Consider the following 24,204-nt stretch of genomic DNA (forward strand, 5'->3'; position numbering starts at 1 on the left):
GGTTCAACACTCAAGACTCTGTCCAACGAAACCTGAAATAAAAACTGAAAAATGGCATCACATAGACGGTTTGGCTGCTGAGTTTTCCCTCTGCTCAAAGACTTAACCTATCTGTCATTTTCTAGTTATTTGGTTTTGGATTATTGTCTTGCACTCTTCTTTTTATTCTTGGATATATTTGTGATTCATGGTTTTGGCTCCCAGCTAGCGCTCTTATCCGCAGTTACAGCAACACTCTGTGGTTGAGATTCTGACAGACGGATCAGTTGTCGATACGATCAAGTGTTTGACCTTTGAGATACGAGACGCCCCCTCTACCCACAGGGTGATCCTGCCACCTACAATTATGATGATTTCTTCCACTGTTTTGCTGTGTGGGAGAGTGCTGGTGAAGAGATGTCTCAGGGATTAAATATCATATGTTGGGTTGGGGCAGGGTGGAGTGTGGTGGGCTCGGCTGCACACAGTTACGCTCGGTTGGATTTGGATTCAGACGGAGTTTGTCTGAGTTGGGTTGAGATTGGCTGGCACTATGTTTGTGTAGGTTTGGCTTGGGGTGGGGGGGGGGGGGGGGGTGCACCGGGCGGGAATCAGCCTATAGACTCAGGAATACTCAGCTCCTCTCTGGCTGAAGTGAAGAGCTCGATGGCAACAGACATCACACCAGGGCTGCGGTGATCAGCCAGCAAGACAACGCGCCAACCAGCCAGCCGTGCAGCCCACCGCAGGCCGCCGGGCCACCAACCCACACCCCATGGCTCACTGTTGTTTCTATGGCTACAGAGGGATGTCTGCATCACGGCGGTCGCAGGGGGACGCTGTGTCTGGAGGTGTCTGGAGTGTGGGAGACAGGCAAACGTCAGAAGCAGATGTGGTGTGCCGTTGGCTCGTGTGTTTACATTTTAGGCGTGTAGCCATGTGCTCTCATGCAGACGTAAAGCCTGGTGGAGGGGGGGTCAGGAGGCCCATCCTGACAGCCAGTAGGGGAATCCCTCTCTGAGGTGTAAAGACACTCACATTAAAGTCTGGGAGGCAGGGGTTAACAGGATGTCTACTAAACTATTGAACATCTGACGGTTTAACTACATTTTTATGTACATCTCTAATTCCCTGAAACATGAGCAGTGGTGTATCCGCGTACTGTATCCTACAAAGTAATTCCCCCTTTACGACATATTTTGAGTCTATATCTGCCGAGACTCTTTTTACATTGCTGTGTTCAGGACAAGTCCTCTACATAAATCTTCACAAAAACATAGCAGTCTGATCATAATTAAGAATCAAAGAGGACACTTAAGAACATGTGCAAACTATGCGGAAAATTTGCAAATAAATCGAGGGGAAGCACAAACGTAAAATCTTGAAATCTGTACGTTGTGATGATTTTTACTTTTGACCTACATGCGGCTTTCACACCAGCGCTTTTCCCTTTCTAGCTCCGAGCGGGAGCTTTTCTGGTTCAGCTCCGGTTTCCCTTTTCTGCTCCCGCTCTGTTCACACCGCCCAGAGCTGCCGCTGCTGCGTCATGACGTCACCGTTTACGTGCCTGCTTCATAAAATCCAAACCGTGCGGAAATCCCTCACAACGACAACAACAACAATGGCCAATTGTATTGAAGCGCTGTTCGCTTTGGTTATCCTCTTACGAAACGAAATGGAAGGCATCGGATGACTTTACAAGGGATGACTTTACTTGGAACTTTACAAACATCACATGCGAAATGCAAGACTTCTTTGTGGTCTTCAGCATCAACAACGAATCTGCCCCTGTCCCCGCCTTGACGTAAGAGAGACGTAAGCGCCGCCGCCTCTTAGCTCCGAAGCTCTTGCCTCTAGACCGACAATTTTTTGGAGCTGGAAGTGAACCGGATTCCGGAGCTAACACCTCATTCACACCAACGCAACTCCGGTTCAAGCTCCGTGCTAGAGCTTTTCAGGTTCAGAACCGGTTCTTCGGTTTAGCGGAGGCTCTTTTCACACCGCCCAGAGTCCGACTGGTGCTGCGTCATTGCGTCATCGTTTGCGTCATGACGTAACCGTTTGCGTGCCTGCTTCATAAAGCCAAACCGCGCGGAAACCCCTCACAGCTGACACCGACAACAACAACAATGGCCGATTGTGCTCCAGCTTCCTCTGTACCTCTTCGGAAGACCAGATTCCCAGTAGGTAGCTGGTCTCTTCAGTGGACCACTGCTGCTTGTTAAGTTTCTCCATCGTTGTGTACAAGCTGGATAAAACGCGGGCTTCTTGTTGTTGTTCAGGAGTTGATCCTGCCCCTGCCCCCGCCTCGAAATAAGCGTGACGTATGTGGTGCTTTTGCTCTGGCCGGACAATTTTTTGGTGCTTGAAACGAACCGGATTCCGGAGCTAAGAGGCTGCTCCGCTGCGGTGTGAAGAGGAAAACCCGGTGCTTTTCAAGCTCCAGCTCCGAACCGGCCCCGAAACACCGTTGGTGTGAATGAGGTATAAGAGGCGGCGCCTCTGCGGTGTGAACAGGAAAAACCGGTACTTTTCAGGCTCCAGCTCCGAGCCGGAGCTGAAAACGTGTTTGTGTGAAAGGGGCATTAGAGAAAAGTCCAAACACTGAATACTTTGCGTTACTTCGGGTTTGAGAACTTTGTCATATTTTTTTCTCCCATTTTTAGATCTCACGACCCCTCAGATTTATCTGGTGACCCTAAAGCAGGGGTGGCAAAATCGATTTCATCGCGGGCCACATCAGCATGGTTTCACTCAAAGGGCCGGTTGTAGCTTTAAGACTATATCAATACATATACAAATATATAATATATATAAAATAATGTATTATATAACATTATTGCCTCTGCATTGGATTATTATCGGATAGGGTAATAACTTCATAATTAACTACGTCTGAAAGCAGAGGTCTACGGCAAATAATTTCAAGTCTCTTCATTGCGCATGTCACAACATGAGATGCATTGTAGGACATGTAGTTTATTGGCAACGTGCTTCGGTAAAGCGGCATGTAACCGTATAATAAAGGTATCATATTATTTGCAAGCTCTTGCGGGCCACATAAAATGAAGTCGCGGGCCGGATTTGGCCCACGGGCCTTGAGTTTGACACCCCTGCCCTAAAGGGTCCCAACCCATAAGTTGTAAACCACTTAACTGAGATAACTAACTGTCTTTAGAGAAGTCTGCCTACAACTTTATGCATCAGTATTAAAAATGTATAATATTCAATGAGTACTTTTAATTGGCATACTTTAAGTACATATTGCTGATAATTAAATGTACTTAAATACACCTGAGGAGTCAATAACTAGTTGAGTGCTTTAAATTAAGCATTATTAATTTGAGGGTTACCTTAAATACACATGATTAACTAGACAAATATAAAATCAACAGTCAAGGCTCACGAAAGCATTTAGCTTCAAGCTGTTTGCCCAGCTATTTGAATATTTATTCAAAATAACTCAAACCAGTGTGTCGTGTTTGCAGCGGTTTGACGACACAGACAGTTTAACTGTTGAAGCAGAATTTACATGTGAAACGATGCAAAACACTTCATTTCCATGTATTATAACAGACAGAGGCAGAGTGAAGAGATTCTTTACACTTTTGCAGAGGTAAGCTTTAACACCAATGTGTCCTTTGACTTGAGTTCATTTCACTCATTCAATTATTTCTTTAGAGGCATTCAGCTGCAACGAAATATACAAGTTGACTTTTTCCAAGAAATATTACCAAATGCTCAAAATCAAGATGTATTTCCTTGAAATGACAACACTTCAGAGAAGCTCAAGAGCTGTATTTACCTCTTTTCTGTAATTTTCTTGAACATTTCTAATGATTGTGACAAAGGATGAGATTTCAATTGAAGTTTCTTGCTATTAGAGGAGAATAATTGGTAGAATAGTAGTGCAAAGAATGTAATTCAATGAACATTAATATATATAATTGTTGTTATCTTTCAACATTCAGATGAGGTGTTATATTTGTTGAGGCTGTGGGGGGATAATATGCTAAACATGACATCCTGTTTGTCTAAGCCCTGGCATTGTCATGAAATCCTGCTTCTAAAGAAACTATCATTTTATTGCCTTACAGGCATTTTATGTATATCTTTATTTACATTGTTAACGGTGTTATGGCATTATACTTTTATTTTTTTAACGATGTTCCTTCATTGTTATTCAGCAACTATATGAAATACATCTCTTTGTGCTTCCTGAGTAGAGACAAGAAGAATACATCAATATATTAAGTTATTAGAATTTAACGCCATTAATAAAAATGTTTCCTTAGAGACAAACATTTGAATCAGATGATCTTCAGTGTAAAAAAAAGAAGCAATTTAATCTTCCCGTAGAAATGTTTGAGTCTCTTCCGGATCTTTTATAGTGAACGGGCGACACCTAGTGGTGATTGAGACAAACAGCAACACACTGGTCCATGCCAGTTACTGCATAACAGCCAATTACAAACAACATTATAACTATTGTAGTTTAAACCAGATGCTATGAAATCGCAAAATGTGCTAACAAATTTCAAATATAAATTATTGCAAAATTAAAGTCTGATAACTTTTATAGTAATGGTTAGAATTAAATGTAAATATACATATACAAAACATGGCATTCTGTTGAGTTTGGCTTCAACAGAGTGACATGTATTACAGTACGTTTTGGTATTTGGTTTCTTATGATTATTTATTTAAAAAACAAATTCTAGTCAAATAGTCAATATCAGGGAACAGATGGAGTTATTGTAAATCCTTTCTCTGCTGCGCTGTGCTTTCACGGCTGCCTCACACCTGGTATTCCACATTTCTGGTTCCCAAACATTCGGCTTTTTCACATCTGGCTCGCTGAGTGTGTAGAGGTGCAAACACAGAGGTTCATTCACGGTTACAGAGCAACAGAGCGAAGACGCAGTTGGAACGGAGTGTGTGTTAGAGACAAACACACACACATGAGGCTCTCCTGAGGGAGCTGTGGCTTACAACATGTTTGTTCCCCGAAGAGAGACTGGGACTGACTGGAAACACACACACACACACACACACACACACACACACACACACACACACACACACACACACACACACACACACACACACACACACACACACACACACACACACACACACACACACACCAGGCCACCCAGATCTGAACCACCCAGGACCAATAGCAGCTTCAATATTTCATGAGATCAGTTCATGAGGGAGCGGCTGAATGTCAAAACTACACATCATCAGTTTCACACAGAAGCCTCATATCTGCCTTTAATTTCATCACAGCTGGCAGCCACTGGGGAAAAAAATTCTGGGACTAAGTCAAACTAAATACAGCGTAAAACATATGTGGTTTAACTTATTTGAGGGGAAAAGTGACATTTAAAAGCAAAATGACAGCGTTGACTCTTGCTTTGATTTGAGGCCTTGGATTATAATGTGATTGGTGCGAATGGCGCTCACTCACGTTTGACTCTTCATCTCAGAGCCCAGTAATTTGCTGGACAGGGAACTGAGGGAACTAATTTGTACCCTGCAGATATATGTGTGTGGTGCTGGATACACTGCTATGATTTACTGGAGATGGGAGGATCTGTGGGGATTTTGGTTTGGCAGATGTGTGACATTACAAAGCTGCTAACCACTGCAACTCATGAAAAAAAGAGCAAGGCGAAGATGGAGATGAGGGGGAGGAAGAAGCATGTAGGAACGGGCTGAGAAGATGTCGTTTTTAGAGAGAAAACAAGTTGGATCGTCTGTCCTAAACAACAAAACAGAAGAGCACGGTGGTATTACTGGGCAGAAAGTAAGTTGTGTTTGTTTGCAGGTGCCTCGCCAGATAAAAGTGGATCCTCTGAGCTCCACAACATGAAATATCTATAATCCCTGGCAGGGAGCAGGGCCCCTGTCCTGCTCCCTGCCCGCTGAATCATTCAAGGGGGTCCCTCCCAGGCGGCACCCAAAACATGCTTAACTGCAGGAACGCAAAGAAAGTACGTCCAGCTGCTGTGTCAGCAACTCTCAACAAACCTGTGAGAAACAGTGCAGAGCAAAGCCTTTACTTAATTACTTGAGTATTCCCATTTCTGCTATACGGTACTTCACTACAATTCAGAGAGAAATATGGACTTACTTCACAAGGCCTGCATTTACCTTTTGTTACTTTGCAATCATTTCAAAATGCCACGAGATAATAGGGGCACCAAATAAGCACAGCTCTTACAAACCTGCCATAAAAGTCCAACAATACATTTACCAATAAACACAAGAACACTCTACAACTCAAGTACAAAATGAGTAATTGTACATGTTTTTTGATGCTAAGAAGTTTAATTTCTAATTTGAGAGCGAAAGGATTCATTGTTCTACAAGCTTCTCTAAAACCCACATTACCTGGTCAGCACTATTTACTAACATATATAAATATACACCGATCAGCCATAACATAATGACCACCTGCCTAATATGAAGTCCCCCTTTTAAGGCCAAAACAGCCCTGACCCGTCGAGGCAGGGACTCGACCTCTGAAGGTGTGCTGTGGTGTCTGGCTCCAAAAGGTTAGCAGCAGATCCTTTTAGACCTGTAAGTTACGAGGTGGGGCCTCCATAGATCGGACTTGTTTATTCAGCACATCCCACAGATGTTCGTTAGGATTGAGATCAGGGGAATTTGGAGGCCAAGTCCACACCTTGAACTCTATGTCGTGTTCCTCAAACCGTTCCTGAACAATTTCTGCAGTGTGGCAGGGTCCCGTGGCGTCCAGTTGTGACGCGCCGAGGCTCCTTCAGCTTCATAAACGGACACAAAGAGCTTTCAACTGATTGCAATGTATTCCCATCGGCGGCGGCGGTATTTGACGCTTAGGGAAGCATCGCATCCATTTATGTCGGCAGCTCTTAAAGGCAATGTGAGCGTCCATTCCCATTGGATAACGGAGAATTGTACACCCGGAAGTAAGTATTCTCCTTACTGTCGATTGATTAACAGTGATATCTCCACTACTCATCAACTCAAAATCACCAGATTACCTTTGTTAATTAAACGACATTGATAGGTTTAAATTGTGTTCAATGCTTTTGTGTTTTTCCCCTTCAATTCTGAGAAACAACTTGTTTTTCTCTGAAATGTGGAGTGCCAAAGAGACTACACTACCCACAATCCCCAGCTATTGTTGTGACGACGCCTGTCCGCTTAGCGACAAACCCCGTGATTAATCTTCAAGCTCTGGGATTGGATGTTGGAGTGGCAAACATGTAATTACTACATGGGTGAAAATCGCTTGTATCCATAATGGGCAGCATTCATATATACCCACATGACAGCTCATTGTTACTTTGTAATTCTACTCCACTACAATTCAGAGGTTAACCTGGTATTTTTACTCCACTACATTTATTTGAGTTACTTTGCAGATTCTGATTAATGATGTGAAATATAAACAACCCTTAAAGCAGACTTTAGTTACACCTGAGTAAAATTCAGGGAAGGTGATTGTCAAGTGCCAACAATCAGGAGAGATATTTGATAGTTGGTGCTCGAGAAGACTAAACATTTATCTGCAAATCCCTATAAAGCATTAATTACTCGTTATTCTCTACTAAGAGTTAATTAAAGACTGTATATTATGGCTATTTTGCACATCCCTTTCAAGATTTCAAGATTTTCAAAGGTGTATTGACATATCATATACACAACTACGGTGTAGTTATGCAATGAATGAAAAATGTGGGTCGCAGGTTCCTCAACAGTGCATTACAAGACATCTATCAATATGTGTGAACCTCCACCATTAAACTGTCATATTCTGCACATTTATTATAGTATCTACAGACATAAGAGTATAATTAATGTGTATAATATCAGTTAAAATAAGTGCTTCAACATAGTTAACATTGCAGGAAAGCAATATATTAGACGTTAAGTACTTTATCAGGCTTAATATTTATCTGTAGATACCCCCAAAGCTTTTTTCTTATTTGAAAGAAGACCTTAACCTAAAGTATTCTTTAATGTGTTAATAAAGGTTAATTAGTTTGTCTGTGTTGCACATCCTCATATTAATATCTTTGTACATCGTGCACTAAACTGTTTTATTGTAGAAATCACTTACAGTATCTTCTTGATTTTTTATATTCTATATTTCTATCATTGACCTTCTACTTTCCCCCTATGAAAGTATGTACTCTTAATATTTTTTTCATCAAATAACATTATTCAACAAAAATAACATTATTCAACAAATATAATTCAATAACGTGCTTTAACCACTAGGTGCACACAGCATACTAATAATAACTTTGTATTATTAGTGTAGGACACTTATGTATGTATAACATCTGAATATATTTAGTTTTATTTATGTTTTTACATAATTTTACAGAATATTGCTATACTATTTCTCATGTTTTACTTCTACACATTAATATCTGATTTGTAAAACATCACAGACAGAAAGATATATCCGTTATTTAATGGTAAGCTATTGAAATTGTGATTTCCTAGATGTGTCTCCCATCACCCAAATCCCCTGACTATTCTCTCAACTCAGTATTTACATTCTTATATTCAAAGAAAATCAGCGAGCTGAGGATCTTTCCTACCTACGTCTGTTTCCTGGTATTGTTCCTGTAATGAGAGTTCACATTTATGCTACATTGAAGGGTGGAATTGACTACACATCTTCAGAAACATAATTTGCTTCAGATATAACTCATAGCAAATAAAGTATACAAATATAAGTAATAAAAAGATAAAACACTGGCATGTAATTTACGTTAGAATAAATAGAATGGTTTTGAATAATAGATGAGAGTAAAATCTACGTCACTTTTTTTGTATGAATTTATGTTTCATCCAATCACAGAGCTTGTTGACTTATCACGAGGTTTGTCAAAGCGGACAGGCGTCGTCACAACAATAGCTGGGGATTGTGGGTAATGTAGTCTCTTTGGCGCTCCACATTTCAGAGAAAACAAGTTGTTTCTCAGAATTGAAGGGGAAAAACAAAAGTATTGAACACAATTTAAACCTATCAATGTCGTTTAATTAACAAAGGTAATCTGGTGATTTTGAGTTGATGAGTAGTGGAGATATCACTGTTAAATAAATCGACAGTAAGGAGAATACTTACTTCCGGGTGTACAATTTTCCGTTATCCAATGGGAATGGACGCTCACATTGCCTTTAAGAGCTGCCGACATAAATGGATGCGGTGCTTCCCTGAGCGTCAAATACCGCCGCCGATGGGAATACATTGCAATCAGTTGAAAGCTCTTTGCGTCACAACTGGATGCCACGGGACCCTGCCAAGCGTCGCTCCTGGACGCTTAGGGAGTGAGATGTTGGTTATGTCCTGTTTCCACTGGACACAGCTCTTCTGAACCTGTCAGCGACCATCTGAAAAAAGAGAAAAATACCTGAAGTGACATAAAAGATTAAAAACACACTTTGGATTAGAACTTAACCGACTGGGGTTTTGAAATCATATACCTTTTTTTTGCTTTCCAATTTACAGAAAAACATTCTTTAGACAGCCAAGGAGAAAACAAATATTAAAAGCGTTATTCTTTATTTAATTGAGAGTTTAAAAGGTTCATACCACAGACTACTTTCCATCTCACGGTGTATCCATCAGGGTCAAAGGCTTTTATTATACCTGTCTCTCTCCCTTCGAATGCCTGAAGGTTTCTTTTTTTGACCCTTTAAAAAAAAAAACGTTATCTTCAAAAGCACCGTAACAATTCTCTGATTTACTGCTTGTGGAACAGCTAGAGTGCTTGGCCTTTGAACTCGTTTTATTATTGTGAGTTTGACTTTATTTCCATTAAAGTATTAAAGGTGGGGTAGGTAAGTTTGAGAAACCGGCTCCAGATACACTTTTTGTTATATGAATGCTCTTAACATCCCGATAGCAATGAATATCTGAAGTGCTTTGACAAAAAATCCATAAAAAAATGTCATCTGTGGAAGCCGTAGAACTGTAAAAAGTACAACCAATCCGTTTAGCCGGGCCGGCTAAACGGATTGGATTGCCGCCTTGTCTGTCAGCCTTCCATCTCGTGCCCTCATTGGGCGTGCCGTCATTGGGCGTGCATTGCAGCAGTACTTCAATGACTCGCCAGCAACAGGCGGCCACTCTCACCAGTCTGCTGACGTCATGTGCGCGTTCATGTGTGTTGGAGGAGGTGCTCTGTAAGGAAGTCTGAAGGAAGGGGCGGATTCTTTTCGGCTGTGTACTTTCAAATTTTAGTGCACTCGAGCCGGTTTCTGAAACTTACCTACCCCACCTTTAACTGTTTCTGTGAGGTTATTTTCTAACAGATTTGAAGTGGCATTAGCATATTTATTTTTGGCCACTTGGGGGCAGCAGTAACACAAAATAGAAATATTATCTCCGGAGATTAAATGGCAAGCAGGCAGGCTGGTAGACAGTCTATTAAAACATGCAGTTACACATATGTAGGAGCGGGTTTTTTGGCCAACCGATACATCTGTGGTCCAAAACAACATGTTGTATGATTACATTAAAGTGCCATCAGCCATCTTTGCTCAAAAAATAATAAGTGGCAGCAGGAATTATTTTTTGAGCAAAGTTGAAAGTATAAGTGATGTTAAAAAGCGACAGAATCTGCATAGGAGATCTGGAAGGATGTAAAGGTCAACAAAACATTGGATTATGATATTGAAAATGGCTTGCATTCCCCCGATTTCTCCAGCCTTTATACACTTTCATTTTGACTATAGTTGGTCAGCAAACAGCAAAGTAACTAAAGCCGACAAATAAATGTAGTGGTGTAAAAGGACAATATTGGCTGAAGAAATGCATTGGAATAGACTTATCAAAAAAAGCACAAGCACCTTAAAGTTGTACTTAAGTACTTACTCTTAAATAATAAGTTATATCCTTTTAAAATATTTTTGTTTTATATTTTTTCACCTATGTAAAACCACTTGCAAAACTTAATTCAAAACTCTTATTGATCTATCATGATCTTTCCTTTCACACTTTTGACATTTTCATTGTGGAATATGACACAGAAACAACAAAAGAACAACAAGGACACAGGAGATGACTTTGGTCTAAATTCGCACTTTATTCCTAACACTTACAGGTTTGTTTTGTCCCCGTTTCCCTGGCCACTTAAAACAACAGGCACACAGATAGCGATGAGTTCAGGGACAGTAGAGAACAGTTTCAAACCCAAACGTTTCCAACAGAATCAGGTTATAGAATCAACTCAGACAGAGAGAGCCTCGAGGTCAAAAAACAGCATATTGTAAGCATACTTCCAAAACAGAAAAAAGAACCCGAAAAACAGATACTAAAGCTTACAGAGCAGTGTTTGTTTCATCTTTTACGTCCATCGCCACCATCATCATTAGGCTATATCAAAGAATACTTTTGGAGTTAACAGCCATTGTAAAAACATGGGACCTTGCGGAAAAAAAGTAAAATCAAGGTGAGGAGATACAGTGGAGCTCTTTGGTTTTCACTATTGAGGTTTTTTTTTCTTTAGCAGTAAAATCTATCTTTGCTGTCCTCTTAACCTTTGGATTTAAGCTGCATTGTAGAAAAAATAGAAAGGAAAACGTTTCTTTTAATTTTCTCCTGAATAAATAAATGGGACAAACGATATCGACTGAAGATACTCTCTCTTTTTTTTTTTTATCTCACTCCGATTTACATTTAGTTTTCCCAAGGCCAAAAAAAGAGACTTTTATGTGTCACGGTGACTTCGAAAGTTGAACAGAGTAGTAAAATGAACATTCACAGCCACAGAAGAACTACAGTAAAAAAACTGTCAAGGCCTGAAGTGCTCTTATTATCTGACAGTGTTATTATATTAACAACAGGCGCTGGATAGCTTTTATTTTAGCAGTTACAGTCCCTATCAAGAATCCTGAATGTTTATATACACATGGAATGACCGTGAGTGTGTGTGTTGTGTTTGTAGTGTAGCGTCTCACTGCGGTACGTTTTAACTTTGGTATCATTCTCTGTCCACCACAGCCGAGTCGGACTACACAGGCACACAAACAGAGCTGCACTGCTGTCGGAGACAAAAAACACAAATCTTAAAAATATACATTTGTATTTTCTTAAGTTTTACTTCGACATCCACACAGTCTTTGCCTCTGCAGTGGACTCTTAACAGCCCATGGGTCACATTAAAACATAAATTAGTAATTGATGTAAAAACCTGGAGTTTACATGTTCTCCTCCGACAGCAGTGATGAGTATACACACACCTTCCTCTCCACAAAACACAGCCACATCCTCAGCACTTCATGGAGAACACAAGAGGACGCTGTGGTGTATTCTGTAGGTTAAAGCCATAAGAACTGAAAATCTTTGTTTCGCCATCATCAACTTGCTAGGGCCAGTTTCACATCCCTCACTCCTGAGTTCAGACAAGTCATGTCTCTTTTGAATTTTTTTTTGTCATTAAAGCTTGAATGTCTATTTGGTTTTTTCATCAGAGTATCAGAGGTATGAGTATGACCCCTCCTCCCTGAAGAAGGGTCGGAGGGAATCAGAAAGCTTTTTAGAGAGCAGAGGAGGAGACGTGAACGGAGGAAAGTCAATCAACTTGACAGAAATGATGTGTTTTTCAAACTTAGGGCTATCGTTAAGAAAAACATGTCACTGCCGGCCAGTCTAACCAGTTTGGAGTGCGTGAGACTGAGCTTTCTGTATGTCATATATTAGTTTGCTTTACAATGACTGACAGCACAGCAGACTCACAACATCATATGCCCTAAAGAACGGCTAGGTTGCACAAGCTATTTGTTAAAACCATCATAAAGTGTGTGTTGGAACCTATGGAAGCCCATTGCTGCCCGTAAAATAAATAAAAGCCCTACGATGGAAAGCAGATCCTCAATCAAAGAGAAACTTTCTCCAAATATTGAATCTCCTTTTAAGAGACTCGTAATTTTGAGAACATTTCTCAAGAAACTTTTATTTTTCATCACTTTTGCTGAAATGGGCTTCCATACAGGTTCTTAGCAAGCACTAACTTGTTTTAGGAAAATCATTCTACTAAATAAGGCTGCACTAACAAGTGTACAAAACAAATCTTTGTGGGGAAGACTTTGGAAATAAAGACTGTGAGGAAACATGTGAGTCATCATCTCATCAGGAAGTCTCCGTTAGCATCACAAGCTGTGACATAGCCGACAAAATGACAAGCTTTGATGTCTATTTATTTCATTATACATGAAGAAATAGTTTGTAGTATTAATTTTCAATTATGCTAACCTAAACAACGCTATTTAGCTAGTTGTTATTAGCAAAGTGTTTTGTGTTAAGTAGTAGCTATATTGGTATTTTTGTGAACTAAAATGTAAAACTTCTTTAAATCCTATTTTAATTTAGTCAACCATTAGCTCTTTTACTATTAAATCTTAACAGGTCACATGTTAGCAAGATAGCGTTAGCTTTGCTCGGTGAGTTTAGTTAGCAATGCAACGCCTACACCCGACATTTACTGGGTGTAAATATTTAGTAACATTAATCTCTACCTAAGATTAACTTTGTGTGATCTAGTCAAATTAAATGTACTTATGTGTAAATCTTCAATTTGTAAACATTAACCAAAAGCTTAGTTGGAATTAGGAAATAGCTAGTGCAACACAGAATCATGTAAGATCCAAAATGAGAAACACAAGGTTTCAAAAGCTTTGAAAAAAAGAAATAGGGAAGTAAACATCACCGACTCTAAGTTAGAAAACCGTAACACACTCTGGGTTGATGGAACAGTGAACTAAGCTAATTAAAAAACATAGCTTTCCTCCGTCACAGTTTCCCGGCTACTTTCGTTCTCCGTCTCAGGTTACAAGACAACAGTCTTTAGGTTTGGTTTTGCTTTGAAACATTCGTTTGGCATCTTCTCTTCTTGTCTTGATCTCAAGAACACCCCTCTCTGCAGATACAAGCCTCACAACAACCCTTGAAAAACTATTACAAAGATCCAGAAAGACATAAATAGAATCCAATAAATACATAAATAAAGAGTCAATAAATAAAGGTGAGAGACAAGGAAGTTAATAAAATACAAACGGACCACTTCTCCCATCCCCCGAAAAAAGCACACACCTCCCTCATACAATAAATACAAATATTTTTTTCAACAAAGAGCCCGTGAGAGATAAAGTTTTAAAGCTTTTGGTCAAGTCATCGTCTTCGGTCGTCATCATCAAAGGATAATAATCCCAGCCTTTTTATACATCAGCAACAAGTAAGAGCAGTTGAACATAGATTATTTCCCCCTACAAAAACCTAGAAGAACTAATGGATACATTCCCTCTAAAAGTGGACGGCCTCAGCCTTTAATCCGTCTCAGACGTCAGCGCCCCCCCCCGTCCCCTCCCCATATCATCTTTGTCATTGGTTACTTTCAATTCCCTGTGTGTTTGACATTCAAAACTTAACTCTGTTTTCAACCTGGGCCTCAAGTTTTCCTTCCATCAAATTGACCAATTAACATGAAGTGCTTCACTGTAGAGGTATTTAACGGAACATGTTTTTGCCCATTAACTTACATTTTAAACATACTTTATTTGTCATAATTTATTAAAGTATAAAACCAGTTTTTAGACATTTGACTACTGGTTTGCTTCAGCATTTCAATACATGAAAACGCCTGTTCTCACTATGGTGATGCGTTCAAGGACAATGTGCGATTTTAGATCTGAATGAAGATCACGGAGTGCTGCATTTATTGGCCTTTTAAAGATTCTAAGTTGTTTTAGGGGTCACATAACTTGTGAACATGTAACCCATATTCTTACAATAACTTTGGGGAGAAACAAAGGATGTGATTTTCAATCATTCTGAAATGAACAAGAATACACAATGTCGTGTACAGTTGCTTACAATATGGTTTGCAGTTTGATAATAAATGTATGTTATTTCAAACCAACAGTGAAGTCTTTGGACTTTCTTTTTCACTCTCTAAAAGCTATATGTGGCTAAAAGTGTTTTTTCAACATGTTTACACTTTTAACATCTGTATCTGTTAAAAGATATGAATGACAGAGGCAGTCAAGCTTCAGAAGCCCACTACTTAAGCCCACTGCTTAAATACATATTCAAGGTTATCTGATCATAAATAAACTCAACTTTACTTGGAGTCCGATGGGTTTCACTTTTGGAGTTTCTATTGAACATGTTCTGCTTTTAAAGCCTGCAGAGAAACGAAGTTTGAAGTGAAAACTGTATGAAAACGGGTCCAGGTTGAAAACCAGCCTTGCTCTAACCGTCCAAAATAAACATTCAGTGATGTTATTTAGTCCTGCATGTGACAGAAGAGGGTATTGTTGTTTTACAGTTTAATTATCTTATACCGACACACGCTCACACACACACACACACACACACACACACACACACACACACACACACACACACACACACACACACACACACACACACACACACACACACACACACACACACACACACACACACACACACACACACACACACACACACACACACACACACACACACACACACACACACACACCTCTCGTACACCTTGTGCATTGGTTTGGTTGTTCTATTTGGTTTGGTTGTATGTCTAAAAAGATTTGCTTTTGGTTTTCAGTTTTGGCTTTTTCACAACATTCTGGATCAACTTTAAAAAACGACTTGGAAGCTACATGTTCACAGTTCTTTCCAACAAATAAAAATAAATCCAGAGCACAACCGAAAAGACAAGAAGATATGAAAGTAGGCAACACGTCGCCAAAACCCGCCCCTCCCCCCTTCCCTCCCGCCGCATAATAAGTAGAAAGCAATGAGAGAAATTCATACATCAGTAACAGACACACTATGGTAAGCAAAAACAAAATATATATATTCTCAAAGTCAGTTTTTGAGGTTATTCCATATTTTTATCCATCCAGGAAAAAAGGAAAGTGAGAACAAAGCCGAGGTCGCTGGCAGAGGGAGGGAGGGAACGATTTCTGTCTGCCGAGACAAGAACAGCAATCACAGCGAAGACAAACAGACAGACAGGGCCTTTCTCCCCCCTTTTCTCCCCTCGTCCTCCCTCTCTTTGTTTGTATTTGGTTTAGTTACGGTTCAGTCACTCATACATCATAAGTAGCAGTAGTAGTAGCTTTTGGTTTTGGGTTACTTTTTGGTTTTGTGGTCCGCCGCTTCGAGCGCACCTCCTCCTGCTCCTCTTCCTTCTTCTTCTTCTTTCCCCCTGCAGCTTTTTTACCTTTGGCTCCTTCGCTCCTGACCGCTTCTCCTCCTCTTCTTCTTCTCCTCTCTTCTTTTGGCCTTTTGATCTGATCTTTGGAGACAAAGGAGAGGGGCAGATGGGAGGGAGGGATGGAGGGCAGGGGTTTGGGGGCAGTTAGGGGAAAGCCGGTGCTTCACCTTTTTCTTTTGTTCTTTTTTTTTTGGTTTGAACTCCTTCTTATGCTTGTAGTGTGTGTGTGTGTGTGTGTGTGTGTTTTCCCTTTGACAAGGCTGAGGTTTTGTCTGGACACTCGTCTCCCGGGCGAATCAAGAGACTACGCTGCCAGAGGCGATGCTTTGGTATCCAAGAGTGACTGTCTGGTGGTAGATGAGCAGTCTGGAAGATGACATGGCGATGGTATGGGGTGATAATAAATAAAAGACGACAAATAATGCTGAATAAAATCCCAAGACCGTCTACATCTGCCGGTGGTATCATCTTTGAAGGCAGTATGAGCACTGTGCAGTGTGTATACCTCGGTTTGAAGAACAATATTAATGAGACCATTGGTGATGATGATAATGGTGATTAAAAAGAAAAATAGGTTTTAAATAATCCCTCTAAATAATCTGAATCTTTTAAACAGCTAAACAACCAAAAAAAGTCATTTTTAACTCAGTCAAATGGGATTTTTAACGTAATGTCTGTTTTATCCTATTCACGTACCAGAAGGGTGGGTTTTGCTACTTAGTAAACCCCACCCGTCTGTCACGACAGGCTGGTTAAAACAAACACTCTGATGTAAGCTGTGTTCATCACTGTAAAGCTGTAAAGAGGTAGTCAGACATCCTGCATCTGGGATCAGCTGTAAAACATTTAACACACATATTTGGCAAGAAATTGCATTAAAAAAGTGATAAATAAAAACATAATAGAAAAGAAATGCTTTTTAAAACTAAGAAAAGGATAAAGGAATCCTGAGTGAAATGGGAAATGTTTGTATGGAGTATGAACTGAACCTGGACAGATCAGAAAGTCTTTCTGAACTAAAGCTTTTCTCTCCGTTTGTAGTTTTTTGTCATTTTTGGTTTACAGTTTTTGGTATTTGGAGATTTTGGTTATTCATCTTTGTAAGTAAGTGTGTTTCCCTCTAGCATCATTTTCTTTTTAAATTTGGTTGCAACCACATGACCTTTCGGAGCTTGTTAAACAAGTCTTTTCTCTTTGCCTCCCATTTCTCACACACAGTTTCGCTTCTCATCCCTGCCCTCATCGAGTTTAATTTTTTCTCCAGCCGATAAAAAGCATGCTGTTCCGTTTCCCCGATGCCGAGCAAAAACACTCCTCAGTGCCGCCTCTCCAGCTGTAGATCATTATTTGGTTTCAAATCCCCCCCCTCTGTTCTGCAGGTCTCTCTAACCCCTCCATCATCCCTCTCTCTTTGCTTCCTCCCGTCATCCGTCCGTGTATATTTTTGGCTTCAGAAGACTTCAGCGGGGAGAAAGAGAGAGACGAAAGCGGAGATGGATCAGACAGAGAGATGGCTTTGGTTGAAAGGCGAGGTTGTAAATTTAGATTTCTTAAAGCTCCTTAAACTCTTCCTCCTCCTCGTCCTCCTCTGATAGGATGCTTTGGCTGTCAGTCAGAGATCACTCGGCCATGGCCCCTCCCAGGGGCGGAGGTGAGGCTTCGCTGAAAGAACAGAAAGAGGCGGGACTTGAACACGGAGAAGCGGACTCCTCGTGGCACGTGGTGGGGTTCATGAGGCTGCTGGTGCCAGGGGGGGGGGACTGGGGGAAGGGGAGTCTCGGGCCACCACCCCCGCTGCTGCTGCTGGCCAGGGACATGGCAGTCGTGGAGGCTGTCGCCATGGAGCCCGTCACCATGGGGAGGAGGGCTGGATGATTGAGGAAGAGTGAGGAGCGAAGGGATGGAGGGACGCCGGTACCCCCAGGCCCACCCAGGAGCATGTGGGCTGCCCCCCCATCCAGACTGGTGATGGGCAGCTGACCACTGCTCGACACTAGGGCTGTGAGGAAGAAGAGCGAGGACAGGAAGGGAGGAAGAGCAGGAAGATGGAACGAGAGATACAAGAGAGGAGGAGAAAGATGAGAGACAAAAAGATAGAAAGCAGAGCGAAAGAAATAGAAAACGACAAACAAGGCAACAAATGATAAAGAGAAGTCAGAAAGACCGTGGAAAGAAGGAGAGGTGAAGAGGAAGATGACCAAAGGGAGAATTGAAGAAGAGGACGAAAAGGAGTGAAGATTTGAAGAGAGGAAGTAGACACATCAGTAACAGGGGGAATCTGCACAATGACTACAAACACAGAAACTAGGAAAGTTTCCAATACATCGTCTCCTCGATAGAATACAACATATTATTATCAGTCGTCCTGTCGGTTCACCCAATTCACAATGAAACTATTTTCAAAGAAATACCAGAATCATTTCCATAGTTCCTTTCAAAACAGCAATGTATTGGACATTAAACCTACAATATTTTCAATTCTACAGACACATTTACAATGAAGTATCAATGTTATGGTCAGTCTTACAGATGAACATATTTCTACTGACATTTTCAGGGGATGAATACTCAGACAGTGTTAGTCTGTTAGTCTGTTAGTGTTAGTCAGGATGAAGATGGAGATGGCTATTCACTACACATGGTGAAAGGAATGATGAGAACTGAGTTGAATGCTTATTAAAGAGTGAACATTTACTTTTGACTATATGCACAGGACAGGTTTTACTGTAGGAGGTGACCTGTTGGTTTACTTTAGATATTATATTGAAATGTTCCAGGCATCATTATACTATATTGCAATGAGACCCCATAACTGAAAATAATATTTGATCTCTCTGCAGAATAACCCGTATATCAGTGAGAGTGACACATGCCAACTTTTGAATTCCAGTGTAAACGTCAACACTATAATCCATTGCAGCACCATGAGTGTAAACATTCATAGCGTGTGTGTGGCCCCTGAGGGGTTCAAACCGCAAATCCTTTTCACGTCAACACTACATTTCAACCCCCTCTTTTCATCAAGGCTTCTCTTTCTCCCCCTCCCTCAGCCTATAGCTGTGTGAGAGCCAGAGCTGCAGTTTCCATAACAGACTGTATCCTTCTCATCAACACATGGCCTGGAGGGGGCCGCCTCTGAATGGCGGCGAACACAGCGAGAAGGTCTGAATCGGCAGATGGATCACAGGAAGGATTCAAAGCGGAGCTCAACAAACCTTATTTGTGATGCTTAATTGATTTCAAAAAGGAGATTTCTGAGTGGAAACTGGCTATTTAGCCACCAGGCCTGGATATTGAGAGGGAGGGGATTGTGCCTGTTCAACTGTTTACTGTAAGCTGACTTGGCCTCCTAAGCTTTGCCATAAGGGGCTCTTGTCACTCTGTGATAATAGCAGGCTATTGTATGAGAATCAAATTGAATCTTTCACCATACTGAGCAATTCACAAAGTTCGTGCTGAGGAGGAGGAGGAGGAGGAGGGGGAGGAGGACTGAGCCGCGTTAGCTGTCGGCTACTGTCCTGTGAGGCTGCAAGGAAATTCATTTTGGACAGAATGGATGAAGGGTGAAATGGGAAGTGGTCTTTAGAAAATGGAGACTCATGAAGACTCGCTAGGTTGGAGGGGACGGGCTGCATGCACCGACACACTTACATGCACACACACCTTGCATGGTAGCCAGGGAATTGCTGCCAATGAGGGCCTGGGTCATCCCTGTGCTTAGTCCCATCAATGTGTTCCTGAAACGTGGATCGACCGCAAGTTCACATAGGGTAATTCACACTTAGAAAAGCATTTGACAGGTTAAAGGGGCCCTATTATGCCCATTGTCAGGTTCATGTTTTTGTTTTGTGTCTCTACTGGGACATGTCTCCATGATTTAATGTTCAAAAAGCTCTTTATTTGTTCTCATACTGCCTGTGCTGCAGCACCTCTTTTCACCCTCTGTCTGAAACCAGAGCCCAGTCTGCTCTGATTAGTTAGCTGGCCGGCTCTGTTGTGATTGGTCAACCGCTTAGAGATGTCTCACCCCACGTAAAATGTGTTGGAGCGCTAGTCAATAGAAACACGAGTGTTACGTAGTGCTGTCACTATGTTGCAGAAGAAAACAAAGTAGTCTAATGTATTTCAGACAGGGGGAGGGAGTGTGTGGGAGAGAAACTCCCTCTGGAAGGAACATGGGGATTTTAGCCTCTGCGGACCATTTACATTCACAAAAACCATATAACTCACTACAGGAAAGGGAAATAGGGCTTCTTTAAGTGATGTTCTTCCAATGTACTCATCAGTTACGCAAACGTTTTAAACTCTTGCCTTGTAATTGATGTAGGAATGTCACAACCGCAATTAAAAAAAAAAAGTGTTTCTACTTTCATCCATCAATTTTGTTAATTGACATGAAAATGCATATTTCTCAGAATTTTGGATAAAATATTTTATTATTCTTTTTTAAATTTTATATTTGTGGTTAAACGATAACCACAAGATAAACACTCACCCGGTGTTGAACCCAAGGGCCCCGGCGAAGCTGGGAGGGGCGGGGCTAGCTGTGCTATGATGGGGGGAGGTCATAGAAGAAGAGGTGGAGCCTGCTGCGGCTGAGCTGACGGGAGTCATGGGGCAGGAGGCCGAAGGGCTGGAGGCTGAGGGGAGAGAAGAAGAAGAGGGATGTTGGTGCCATGCAGTGCGAATGAGTTACAGCGCTATTTCTAAATAAACACTAGTGTGACACAGATCTTCATCAACAGCTTCTTCAGTGTCTTCTTTAACTCCGTTCAGCTGCAGACTGGAGAGAGAAGTTTGGATGGTATTATCCGTGGCTCAGCGGGCCAATACATTTCCTACTGTGTTTGTTACCTGCCAGGCCATCTGTCATATCAGTGAAGCCTGGGATCACTCACACTGTAAGCCCAGCTCTATAAATCCTGACTCAGGGAGGAAAACAACTCAAGATGGGACCAGAACGTCCATGTGGTTGTCAACAAAAACATCATTGTTTTCCATTTCCTCTCGCTGAAATGATTTTTTAAAGTGATGATTCCTCGGCGTTTCATCAACTTCTTCCAAATAACGCCAGGACCAGTTTAATCTTCCCGTGACCGACCTCAGGGTTCCAAAAACACAATTGGGAAGCGCCGCGCAGACCTTTAATATGTAATTGAGGAGACTCTACACAGACACAAACAGTAATTACTGCTCACCTGTTGTGCTGAGACAGGTGGTGACCTGGGACAGACCATGACTCGAGATCTGGAGGAGAGGAAGAGAGGGAGAGAGAAGTCAGGAAAAAATACCATCCATGTGTGAAGCAAATATAAGGATGTGTAAAATGAAAGAAAGAGTTAGTGGATGGGTGGGCTGTACCATGTGCGGGCTGTAGCAGGGGGCTCTGTGTGACACAACAGGCGAGGTCTGGCAGGGCAGGGGAGGGGTGGTGCTGCTGGAGGGGTTGATGCGCTTCTCTTTCTGCCTGCGGTTGCAGAACCAAACACGAATCACTTCCTTCTCCATGTTGAGCTGGTCCGCCATGAGCAAGATCTCCTCCGAGTTAGGCTTATTGTTCTGGGGAGGAAAACATTGAACACATTTACAGAATAGAAGATAATGAAACCAAACCTACCTAACCTTTATATGCAAAAACTCGGGGTCTATTATGACAACCTGGCTCATCTTATCTTCTGAGTTAATGGCCGTCATTAGTTGTCATAGGTAGCTTAGATATAAAGTCCTGTGGCCCCACTTGACCTCCTAGCTTTAGTAGGGCGTAATATGCGTTCATGGTAGGCTGGATCAGTGGCTGTAGTGATTATGAGAGGATCAGAAAAGGATGTCAGGTGGCGTAAAATAAAGAGCTCAAAAGTCCACATAGGGAAGAGGTGGGGGTGGATAGATAGGTCAATAAACACATGGATTTCTCCCAGGAGACAACTGTTCATGTCCTGTGTGAAACCCCCCCATAAATCAACATATTGACTTATATCACCCCAGGTAAGTACACTTGTGATTTACTTACTTATGTATGTAACAAACCATGTTCTTATCTTAAACCTAACCGAGCAGGTCCTTTTTTTAAATTCACAACGCTAAACATGTGTTTAAAACTCGGACGGTTTCACAAAGTGCAGGAAAGAGCAGATGGTACTGATAACAACTGATAACAGTCAATTAAATGTTATCTTTATTTTTAGGATTAATCTTTAATAATGTTTTTGTGTCAAAATGACAAAAATCGTTGTTTTTTTTAAAGGTTTTTATTTCAAACGTCTAAATGCACTTTTACTTAGTACTTTGCTACATACAATGAGACTCCGTTCTTAAATCTACGAGTGGCATAATTGTGTACAGGTGAGAACTGCAATGAACACCATTCCTTTTAGATACTCAATATGCGTTGAGATTTCTTTCTCTACAAATGCCAGGATTTCATTTGGTGGTCATATCTGCGGTGCCTCCCTGTGAAGACTTCGAGATAGAGTTTTCTTCATACTTAATAAGTCAGTCTCCTACCATGCAGAAGTTGCGCTCTAAGGCCACTCGCACGTTGGTCTCGATGCTAGTGCGTTTCTTCCTGCGACGGCCTGACAGACCCTCGATGCCCAGCATGGGGGAGGAGAGAGAGGAGGGGCTGGGCAGCATGCTGTCCACCGCCATGATTTCTGTTGGAGAGGGATACACATAGGGATACAGGGAGGGGAGAAATAGTTAAGACATGCACGAAAATCAAAGGAAAAAGTGCATAGGGAGGACAAGAAGGACTTGTTTTAAATGCAGCACCTCTTTTCACCCTCTGTCTGAAACCAGAGCCCAGTCTGTTCTGATTGGTAAGCTGGACGGTTCTGTTGTATCAGTTCAACTGCTTAGAAGAGTCTCGCCCCTTAGCACGTACAATGTGTTGGAGCGCTAGTGTGACATAGTGATATCATTATGTTACGGAAGTAAACAAAGGAGTCCAATGGAGGCGGTTCAGGCAGGGGGGGAGTGTGTGAGAGAAAAACCCCCTCTGGATGGAACATTTAGGATGTTAGCCTTTACAGACCATTCACACGCACGAAGACCAATAACAAACTACACGAGGTAGGTTCGTTAATATGAATAACTAAACTGTTTTTCGCACATAACTATAGGTTACTTACATAACCCCAGTTCTCAGAGTAACATGAAGTGAGATGTCTCACTATGGGATGCGCCTCATCGCGGAGCAAACAGAAGCATCAATCTCATTACGCCAATCCTGATTGGCTGGAGATCTTGACGTCAGTGTCAGGGAAATCACCCCCTATAAGTAGCTTGCGCCACAACGCATGCGCCATTCAAAATAAGCACCTCTTCTCGCTTCACCATAGCAAGGAGGGCCGTCTGGTGAGACATCTCACTTCATGTTACTCTGAGAACTGGGGTTACATAAGTAACCTATAGTTCTCATTCATAACACTCCGTTCGATGTCTCACTATGGGAAATTGTAGCTCCCGTATTGCCAGACGAGCTTATCTCGAAAATCACCAAACCAACCAGAACTTAACAGGTAGAGCTCTGACTCAACCAGGTGCCCAGCACTGCTTGAGTCACACTGGGAGCAGAACGTCCAACCTGTTAGGAGGCAGACAAAAGTGAGCGGCGAGGACCAGCTTGCCGCTGCACCAATGTCTTTGATGGGAGACATCCTGGACAGAGTCCAGAATGCAGCCAGACTCTGAGTCGAAAGAGCTCGCGGACCCGAGGGTGCCTGCGAACTCTGACTCGCATGAGCCCCAAAGCAATTGCTTCCACAGACCAGTGGGAGAGCCGTTGCTTAGTAACAGGCTTGCCCTTATAAGGGTTAGCCCAGGACACAAGGGGTTGGTCATTATGACAAAGCACCCTTGATCTGTCCCTGTACGTGCGTGAAGCACGGGCTGGACACGGCAAATCCGGCCGCTGTTCCCCGGAGGAATACAGTGGCGGGGAGGATGCCTTAATGTCAAATGTGGTACCCGAACCGACCGCCTTAAGATAAAG

At 41.8% G+C, this 24,204-nt stretch overlaps 1 protein-coding gene across 4 annotated transcripts in view; it reads right to left on the minus strand.

Moving 5' to 3' along the window:
- Window positions 1–11,054: 11,054 nt before the first annotated feature.
- LOC117536678 (POU domain, class 2, transcription factor 1-like) overlaps window positions 11,055–24,204 on the minus strand; it is a 77,822-nt gene continuing 64,672 nt past the window's right edge. For 2 of the 4 annotated variants that reach the window (XM_034201641.1, XM_034201638.1), the window contains exons 11-16: window positions 22,716–22,864; window positions 21,573–21,770; window positions 21,410–21,458; window positions 20,707–20,851; window positions 19,863–19,948; window positions 11,055–18,210 (exon numbers count right to left, since the gene is read on the minus strand). In XM_034201641.1, coding sequence (XP_034057532.1) covers window positions 17,831–18,210; window positions 19,863–19,948; window positions 20,707–20,851; window positions 21,410–21,458; window positions 21,573–21,770; window positions 22,716–22,864 — 1,007 coding nt within the window. In that variant the 3' untranslated portion in view covers window positions 11,055–17,830. The remainder of the gene's footprint in view (window positions 18,211–19,862; window positions 19,949–20,706; window positions 20,852–21,409; window positions 21,459–21,572; window positions 21,771–22,715; window positions 22,865–24,204) is intronic. The other 2 variants (XM_034201639.1, XM_034201640.1) reach the window with 2 other exon arrangements.

This window comes from Gymnodraco acuticeps, unplaced genomic scaffold, assembly GCF_902827175.1.
Source record: "Gymnodraco acuticeps unplaced genomic scaffold, fGymAcu1.1, whole genome shotgun sequence".
Classification (NCBI taxonomy): domain Eukaryota; kingdom Metazoa; phylum Chordata; class Actinopteri; order Perciformes; family Bathydraconidae; genus Gymnodraco; species Gymnodraco acuticeps.